Source organism: Echinops telfairi, unplaced genomic scaffold, assembly GCF_000313985.2.
Source record: "Echinops telfairi isolate 266 unplaced genomic scaffold, ASM31398v2 ScPeMD7_60;HRSCAF=208, whole genome shotgun sequence".
Taxonomy (NCBI): Eukaryota; Metazoa; Chordata; class Mammalia; order Afrosoricida; family Tenrecidae; genus Echinops; species Echinops telfairi.
In genome coordinates this window covers 44,064,134-44,074,045 of record NW_022103958.1, presented here as the reverse complement: position 1 = coordinate 44,074,045, position 9,912 = coordinate 44,064,134, and the positions used below count along the sequence as shown (strand labels likewise).

At 42.6% G+C, this 9,912-nt stretch overlaps 1 protein-coding gene across 8 annotated transcripts in view; it reads right to left on the bottom strand.

Annotated features, from left to right (window-relative positions):
- The window catches only part of RIC3 (RIC3 acetylcholine receptor chaperone), a 39,140-nt gene that overhangs the window by 17,120 nt on the left and 12,108 nt on the right, over window positions 1-9,912 (bottom strand). For 5 of the 8 annotated variants that reach the window (XR_006680109.1, XM_045290845.1, XM_045290848.1 and 2 more), the window contains exons 2-4: window positions 5,452-5,678; window positions 4,356-4,431; window positions 2,386-2,479 (exon numbers count right to left, since the gene is read on the bottom strand). Coding sequence is in view for 7 of the 8 variants with exons in the window: in XM_045290845.1 (XP_045146780.1) it covers window positions 2,386-2,479; window positions 4,356-4,431; window positions 5,452-5,678 (397 nt within the window). In the remaining variant the exon portion in view is untranslated. Of the gene's footprint in view, window positions 1-1,205; window positions 1,327-2,385; window positions 2,480-4,355; window positions 4,432-5,185; window positions 5,317-5,451; window positions 5,679-9,912 lie in introns of those variants that run through there. The other 3 variants (XM_045290849.1, XM_045290850.1, XM_045290851.1) reach the window with 3 other exon arrangements.

Below are 9,912 nucleotides of genomic sequence, written 5' to 3'. Positions count from 1 at the left end.
ACTCACTCACTCACTCTCACTCACTGACTCATTCACTCACTCACTCTTTCACTCCCTCCCTCACTCACTCACTCTCATTCACTGACTCACTTTCTCACTCACTCACTCTCACTCATTCACTCACTCTCTTTCTTACTCACTCACTCACTGACTCACTCTCTCATTCACTCTCATACTCTCACTCACTCACTCTCTCATTCACTCTCTCACTCACTCTCATTCACTCTCTCACTCACTCACTCTCTCACTCACTCACTCTCTCACTCATTCTCATTCACTCACTCACTCACTCACTCTCTCTCATTCCCTGACTCACTCTCTTACTCACTCTCACTGACTCACTCACTCTCTCACTCACTCTCATTCACTGACTCACTCACTCTCTCTTACTCACTAACTCACTGACTCACTCTCTCTCACTCTAATTCACTCACTCTCATTCACTCACTTACTCACTCTCATTCACTGACTCACTGACTCACTGACTCACTCTCACTCACTCACTCTCGTACTCACTCTCATTCACTCACTCACTCACTCTCTCACTCACTCACTCACTCTCTCACTCAGTCAGTCTCTCAGTCTCTCGCTCACTCACTGACTCACTCACTAACTCACTCACTCTCTCTCTCATTCACTCACACTCTCTCACTCACACACACACACAAAAAAAAACCCCCTAAGCAAAGTAGAAAAGTGTATGCAGACCTAGAAGCCAACGTTGAAAGTGTTCCGTAGAACAGCAAGTAGTCGGTGTGGCTGGACCAGAGAGAGGGTGAGAGCAGAATGGAGGAAAATAAAGAAGAATGCAGAGCCAAGAGATGAGATTCCTGCTTTATAAGAGCGATAGGGACCTACTGAAGGAGGAAAGCAAGAGACATACTGCCATCTGTTTGGGAAGGAGAAAGCAAATTAAAGCAAGGCAAACTCAGAGGAACAGGAAACCGTCTGAGGCAGCTCTGACCCAATGAGGTAGATCAGAAGTAAAAGCAAGCGCTCCCTTGCTCATCCATTCCAAGTAATACTTTTCAATGATGGGCCTGGACAGACTCTGGGCACAAAAAGGGTTATTCTTGACCCTCATGGGACGGAATTTCAGTCTTTTGCTGATGGAAAGACTTATTAATTAGGTAGAAATGACAAAATATGGTGACTATTGACATATGGGAAGGAAAGGAAAGGGTGAATCAGGGAGGCTGTCTGACCTCTGCTTTGGGAATAACGTGGACGAAGGAGCCATACGCTGAGATGGGACTATTCCGGGTAGAACAGGTTCAGCTGGGTGTAGATGATGAGTTCCATTTGGCACATTCAAGACACTGTCCTCCTTAGATCAGGAGGTACCTATGAGACATGGACAAAGGCCCCTGAATAGACCAGCTGGGAATGAAGAGATGGGTCTAAACAAGGACTAACCCTGAGTTATTCTTCTACTATGAATATATAAGGACGCTTCAAAAACTTCATGGGAAAAAATGGTATTAAAACATAATGGAAACTTTCCACCACAAACTTCTCGAAGCTCTCTCATTGTACAAATGCTTGTATCAAAAGGCAATTTCTATTCTTACTCTAACAAGTATTTACTTGGTACCTAGTATTTGAGGACATCACAGAACAAATTCATCCGCAATGAGCTTACATTGCAGCAACCCCTGCCAGAAATCTGTAGCCTCACAAATATCCAATAAGCATGTCTAGCCACAGGCTCGCAGAGGTTGTCCCTACTCTGCGTCACCCTAACGCCATGCCCTACTTTGGGGCGGTGAATCAATGGCATTGGACCTACAGCTCCAGGAGGGGCATTTTCCTGACCACCATACAGAAACAAGGGCCCCTGGATTCCGATTCCTAGTCCTTTCCATCTTTATATCCTGGGGCTGGATATGATGCTACCTATTCAACATGGGTGGCGCCACACCAACCTCCCAGGAGGCTTCATTACTAAAACATGTATATTGACTTAACGGTGCTCATGCGTAAAAGTAGTTATCTTGGAAAAGTTTTTAATTAAATAATATTAAAACCCTTTCTCATGTTTTCCTTTTTACGGAAGCATTAATATAAAGTTTCAGAAACTGCGCATGTTACCCTCACGTATTTACTCATAGACGCTGTAATTTGCAAAGCACTCAACATACTTTTTCTCCTGGGAAACGGAGGCTGCTTCCAGACAATGCCAAACCCACTGCCATCCAGTCAATTCCAACTCACAGAGACCCTACAGGCCACTGGTGGTATGGCGATGACACCGTTCCAAGAGGCATGAGATGTAAAAGACAAATAAACTGACGACTATTTAAAAAGAAAATAAACCGCCCACAAATCAAAGAAAAGCCCAATGTGGAGTTGATTCTTGAGCCACGAAATGGCCAGAACACTCACCTCTCACCATTAGGCCCCACTCTGTTGATTAATTTTTCCATGGCTTCCTCTGTCTCCTTCAGCTTTTCTTGCAGTTGAGCAAGCTCAAAATTGGCTGAAAAACAAGCATCAAAGTCCCAACACAGACAATACCTTAGGCCCTTTTCTGACCCGAGCTAGCTGTGACAGTCTAAAATAACCTAGGCTGGTTCTGAGACCCAGAACAGACACTTCAGTTTCTTCAGCTAACCCAATCAAGACCCAACGGGTCCTGAGGTCTGGACACAGATGCGTGAGATCAAATCACTTTTCTTACACACAGAGATCCAGCCGGAGCAGCCAAAGACAATCTCTAGGGGTGAAAGCACACACACCCTGCAGAGTTACCCAAGAAGGGCGAGGCAGCACATCTAGAAGCAGTGTTTCACCAGCACCTAAGGTTCAAAGGCATCTGGCAGGTAATCGTTTAAATGCCAAGCTTCTTTGATAACGAACATCTTGAACTGGGGCCAAGACTGCCTGCCCCAAACTCTTCCCTCCTCACGTCATGTTGGGTGAAGAGTTGGTGTCCTTAACAGGGGTCAGTATGGTGCATCCCTATCGATCGGGACGACAGTAAGAAGCTAAATGGTGAACAACACAACTCAGTACATGAAATGAACTTTTAAGGTTGTGGGAAAATAAAATGTTCGTTATGTAGATCATTTAGTTTAAAGTTTTTATGCCTGAGTAACCTTTTACTTAAGTATATTTAGAGGGCCATTGCTAAATGTAATATTTTAAAGTCCCTTTAACACTTGTAGAACACAAGTGAGCACTTCTAAGTGCAGGGAGGGTCGTGCCACATGTATACTCAGGCTAGTTTACGTTGAGACACAATTACAAGTTGAAGGCTATGAAGCTGAGAAAGCTATTCCCATTATTATAAAACAGCTGCTCTTGGAATTAATTTGATTTATTTTGTGCTGTTTTAATTGTGTTATATGACAGGATACAGAAACTGCTACTCTTTAGAGTCCGCAACACTTTAAAAAATGATTTTACTGATGCATTTATTATTACTGTTGGTTAGACCGCGCATCAGTTCAGTACTTACTAGCTTCCTTAAAGGACTCCTTGGATATTTAAGATTTCCAAAAAGGATGCAGAATATGATTGGGCTACATTTACAAAGGTGCTTTAAAATGTTCAAGGAAAAATGGAATCAAAGGACCATGGATTTTTTTTCCATGAACTTTTTGAAAACCCTTCATATTTCCAGAGGATCCAGGAAGAAGTCCAAAACACAGTAATGGCCTGAGGTCAAGGCTTTGATGGCTCAGTCACACTTCATTTTGACGATGCCTTCCTTTTACAGACTTCTCATGTGGCTTTGTTCCACAGGGTGGTCTTACCGCGAAGGGGGTCTTTCCCACACTGCCACACATGAACACTGTTCAGATTTGCCATGAGCTCAAGGTCTCCTGCTTGTCTGCGCGTGTCCTGTCTCCACGATGGGCCCCACTCCACCGCACTTCTGGTAGACCTGATTTCTCAAACTGCTTCTGCCAAGTCCTTCTTGATAGGTGGTTAACTTTTCCCAAGTTATTATTCCTGAAATTCATTCTAGACTCTAACTACTTACTGGAAAGAATCATGCCTTACACATGCTCATTTGCCCAGGAAGAATATTTTAGGGGTCAATAACTATTTGATAACTTTGTCCCAAGAGTCAAAAGTGTTAAACTCTGTCCCTAAATCTAAAAACTGCCTTGGGCAAGAAATAGATTTCTCTGCCTCAGTTTTCCTCCTTGTTTTCTTCCTACTTTTAAGGACTCTCTTTCCCTGATGGAAAATTTGGGGAATCCCCAGAGTTAAGGAAACATGCGGCAGATGAATTTGGAGTACTTTTGGAGAAATGCTTTTATGCTATCCCCAAAGTTGTCCCTCTTACTGTACCATCACTGTCTTACTCAGTTACACTCGTGACTATCCTGAGAAGGGGCACTTACTAATCTTCCGGTGGGTGTTTCCAGGTATGGCAGTGGAGCGTTTCTGATCATCTGCGGTCGCTTTCCCCCTTGAGAGCTGAGGATTGAAGGAGGCACAGCAATCAGCAGCAGCTCAGAACCTCAAAGCCAGGGAACCCCTCATAATAAATGGGGGGGAAGTGAAAAGGTTGGGAGACAAAACTGTAGCCAGAAATCAAGCAAAATGCAACATTAGAAAACAATTCCTTTTTTAAAAAGCCATCAAAATGTGAGATGGTTTCCAAGTAAACAACTATCTTGACATGTGAAAAGTATTTCCCTTCACGTCACCTGTCGTGTCCACGCTCAGCTAGAAGGAGAGAGGCAGCTCTGGGTGATTTCCTGTGATTTCAACACAGGCCATATGCTGAATTCCCAGACAATAAGGAACATGCTTCTTACAGTAGACGGGGACAACGTGTCTACTGTCTACGTGTGCTGCTGTCTCTGCCTCAGGATGCATTAGGCCTCTGGCCGGCAAAAGCCTATGTGCAAGTGGAATTTAACTGGGGATCTGCTTTTAAAGGATCCAAATCATGTCTCCCTAGAGCTGGGCTCCATCAGGCTTAGATGCAGGTTATGACAGCTCTTCCTCAGAAGGATTGCTGGATATGATGTTAAAACCCTCATAGCCCTGAAGTTGATGGGACAAAGTGGTGTTGATAGTCATGGTCTGGAATCACGGTGGCTACTTGGAAGTCACTCTGACAATCCTAATAATAACACTGCTCTTGCACCATCTTTATGCCTTTTGAGCTGGCAAAGATGCTCGATCAAACGTGTTTTACTTGTCTTTAAACTAGAACACTCACTTGGTTCAGATCCAGAAAACCCAGGGTTCAGGTCCTGATTCTACTTTTTCCATTGCTCAATTCTGGGTAAATCACTGAAACGTTCAGGGAATATTTTCTCGTCTGCAAACCTGAGATAATAGCTGTCTATGCTAAGTACCTCACAAGGGTTTAAAGAGATGATGAATTTGAAAGAGATGAGCTGTAAAGGGTTTTAATGCAGATAAGAGTTTATTTTTTATGATATCGATTTTCACTGATAAAAAGATCAAGATGACGCCACTTACCTTAAATAGAATGTATAGTATATACAAGAAAATTCCAAAGCCATAGATTGGAATAATCTGCCCTATTAGGCCTCTTCCACTCCCTCCTCCTCCAGTGCCCCCACCTGCTCCTTTGGCCTTTGCAAATGCTTCTGCAAGGTGAGACCTCTGGAATCGAGTCCCAGGAGTTTGGCCATCAGAAGGGGTCTGGTGATGATGCATCGTGGGTGGAAATCGGCTCAGTTTTCCTGAGAAAATAATTTAATCTGGCTTTACTTTTTCTACTATTGTAAATATAATTATTATGAAAATACTGTATGCATTATGGGACAAATGACAGAAGCCAACTCAAGACAAGTTTAAGAAAATCCAGGAATCTGAGTAAGTAAAGCAATATCAAACAGATGCTAAAGGTGATGTTGCAGTTTCTAACTGATCACAAAGCTCATTTCTCTTCCTTTTGGGTCCACAGCTAGACTGTATTTCACAACATCTGATACAGTTGAATGTGGCCATGTGATTAAGTTCCAGCCACAGGAACATGAATAATGTGCGCTAAGCCTGGCTTATAAAAACCTCCCATGTATTAAACTCCATGTTCATGGCCCTTCTGCAGGCTGAATGTTGACACCCAGCGAGAAGCCATGTGTGAAAAATGGCACAGCCTCTCTCAGGCTGGGTTTCTGAAGAACAATGTGGCACAGAGCCCTCCACTATTGCCACCCCATCAACTCGGAACCATCTGGAAGTGGGTTGTCTGTGGGGTGAAAAGTGAACTTGCGTGAGGGCCAGAGTACAGGCTGCAGTCTAAGTGTACCAGCAAGTAGCCACCTCGAACTAACAGAGCTAAGGAAACACAATCTGGTCTCAGGAGAGAATACAGCCAGAAGCTGGAAAGTCATCAGAAACCAGGACGGCTACTCTCCCATTCTCCCAATCTCACTCACCCTCTCAGTGGGGCCATCAAGTAATTGGTTTTTGCCCTCTTCTTTCTATGTCTTTGTGCACATTTCCTTCAGACTCCAAATCCACTGCCCTTGATCAAGTCTGAGTCAGTGATGCTATACAATGTTCCGCGGCTGGAAATCTTTACTGGAGCATACAGTCTTATCTCTCCTGCACAGTGGTTAGCAAACTTGAATTCCCCTCTTGTGGCTAGCAGAACAGTCTTTACCGACAGCACCACCAGGGCTCCCTCTAAACACCTTCGATTTGCAGTCCTTTAAGAGACCAGCAAAGACTGATACATCCCTCTCAATCCTGATTCCAAATTCCTGGGGGGGCTTTGTGTACACCCTGGTGGTATAGTGGGCAGTTCAAAGTCAGCAGTTCAAAGCCACCGGCCACTTCAAGAGAGAATGATGAGAATTTCTACTCCCGTAAAGATTTACAGTCTTGGAATTCCAATGAGGCAGGTCTACCGTCATTTACTGGGTCACTGTGAGCCAGAATGGACTGGGAGTGAGTTTGGTTTGGCTTTAGTTTAGCTATGCTTTCCCAATCAGCTATAACTAAGCGGACAAGACCCATTAGTGCACACGTGATCACAGGGACCCAAACAGTATGAGTGAAAGAGCCGAGCTTAGAGAAGGGGAGTTGTTCATCAATATTTGTGCATTTTTCCTCTAATGAGAGCAGTAAACATTAATACCAACTGCCAAGCCTCCAGAGACCTATAATTGCGGGATAAAGGAAAGACACATTTTCACAGGGCCAGGTAAACACACTTGCATCATAAAACCACTGAAGGGTAACGCTACAGAGCAGGGGACACTAAAGAGCAGAAAGACTTCAAAAATAAGACTCTTAACTCTACAAACTATAAAGTGAAAATTACTGAATTTGAGTTCAGCAAGATTATGAATTTCTGTTCAGAAAAGAACACCATGAATAGAGTTAAGATAAATGACCAATGTGGAAAAAGATTTGCAACAACTAAACCTGACAAGGAAGTCAATATCTAGAATATATAAGGAATTCTTATAATTCAATATGAACATCACAGGAAATTCAATAGAAACAAGGGCCAAGAGATATGAGTAGGGAACTCACAGAAGGGAAGCCTAAGTAGCTAACAAGTATACGAGTTTAAAGAGATGATCGAATTTAGCGGAATAAAATAGAGATTAAAACAGTGGGATACCACTAGTACCCATCAGAAGGGTCCTAATGTTTATTTAAATCGTGTTAGCAAGGACATTGGGAGGTAAGAGCTCTTATGTTTTGTGATTACGCTGTCACCATTCTGCTAAGTAACATGACTGTACTTACATGTCCCTAAGACCCAGTGATCGCATTCTGGATAAATCTCAGATAAAGTCTCAAATAAGGCTGTATATCTTATGTACAGTCTTTACAGATCTCTGTGAAAATGTTAGCTATAGTAATGTAGCAGGGATCTTGAAAAACTTCAATTTACATTACTGGAAGAGTAGAAAAGCTAAACAGAGTCAAGACAAATATGCAATTCTATGTTGTGTTTAGATCTCATACTTCAGATATGCTTCCCCAAAAGCCCCAAACCCATAGCCAGTGGGTCTATTCTTACGTATAACAACCCTAGACAGAGTTCCCCAGACTTAAATCTTTATGGGAACAGATAGCCTCAACTTACTCCTCTGGAGGATTTGACCCACAGACCTTTGCGTTAGTAGTCCAGCACTAGCACAATAGCGCCATCAGACAGCATGACTATCTTAAAAACTCTGCCACAAGTAAGAAATTAAGCAAGCCTGATTATGCACTCTTAAGATGTACATAACTATGCTACATATTTTCCAAGAAAAAATGTGAGTGGTGTGGTTGTGTGCTGTGCAGTTGATTCCAACTCTGAGTGACCCTCTAAGGCAGAGTAAAAGTGCCCTTTTGGGTTTCTGGGGCTGTAAATCTTTATGGGAGCAAAAAGCTTCATTTTTCTCCTATGAAGTGGCTGGTGACTTCAAACTGTTGCCCTTACAGTTAGCAACCCAACACATAGCCCACTACACCACTCGGTTGTATAAACACGTTAGAGCAGGTAAGGGAATGGACATGTGGATTTGAGATAAAGTGTAACAGATAAGAAAATAAAAAAGGAAACTTAAGCCAGGCTATCAGAAAGAAATGGTGTCCAGGGTCATAAAAGCTTGTCTTACAACATGCAGTCATTTAAATGAGGCTTCATCTAAGTCCACACAGAAGCACACGAGCCTGTGATTGGAGGATTGTAAATAATAAAATCCAAATCTGGAGGAGGAAGCAGGCACCACTGGATTTCTTCACATTTGCTATAGCACCCATATCGTCAATAATCTCTTCATGAGGGTAAGTACTGAACAGGGCCATGTCATGATAACTAATTGTTCTTATATCAGGGAATAGCTAAGTGAGATCTTAAAATCCATGGCTATATCTTTGGTTTATATATGTCCCTGGTTCACTTCAGAGACATCATAATTTTATTTAAAGTACATCATAAATCATCCCCATGGGGCATTCTATCAATAGTATTATTCTGTAGCCAATGTAATGGCTAATACAAAAAAACCCTATGTGTTTCCAAGACTGTAAATCTTTACTGGAGTAGAAAGTCTCATCTTTCTCCCTTGGAGTGATTGGTGGTTTCAAACTGCTGACCTTGTGGTTATCGGCTCAACTCGTAACTCACTATGCCATCGGGGCTCCTTCAGCCAAGCTACACTCTATTAATCTTTCTTTCCCTCCCAATATTGACTACGGATGACATGTAAATCACAGAAATGATCAAATGCTTCTTAAGAGCAAGTCTGCAACGGAAGCACAGGCTCAGAGGAGGAGTTAACAGGTCACTTACTGCCCCTTATTCTGGTCAGGGCATTGAACAAGTTCATTCCAGTTTGACCTCCTGCTGCAGCATATTTGCATTTCTACACCAGATATAGTGGATCAGAATCTACAGTTTAACAAGATCCTCAGGCGATTCTTAGAGATCTCCAAGTTATGTAGATTCTTATCCAGTATATCTGGGGTGGAAATACAAATTCTTAGCAGGGGGTCAAAATGTACCGGTTTGGGTTGCTTAGAAGGCTAGGTGGGTAAGCTTTAGTCTGCTAACCACGAGAGCTCCAAACCCACCAGCTTGGGGAAAAGATGAGGCTGTCTGCTCTTGTAAAGATATACAGTGAACCCTCGCCACTTCGCGCTTCGACTTCCGCAGCTTCACTCTATCGCGGTTTTTGCGTAACAGCACCCACTGCCTACACCCGCTCCTTCAGAGGAAAAAGACGGCGACCCACCTGTAGAATACATCCCTTAAGTCATTTCATAGGCTATTGATTACAGTATTTGTAAGAACTATGTATAATAATACTGTATGTGAAATATGTAATACTGTAAACTAGATGCCATAAATAATATAATAAATAATAAATGATAATTGTAACATCCAAAATGTTTTACTGTATTTTCCCTTTTTCGTTTAATAAATTGGGTAATACGAGTGTAAAGGTGACTAAAGGGTGTTTT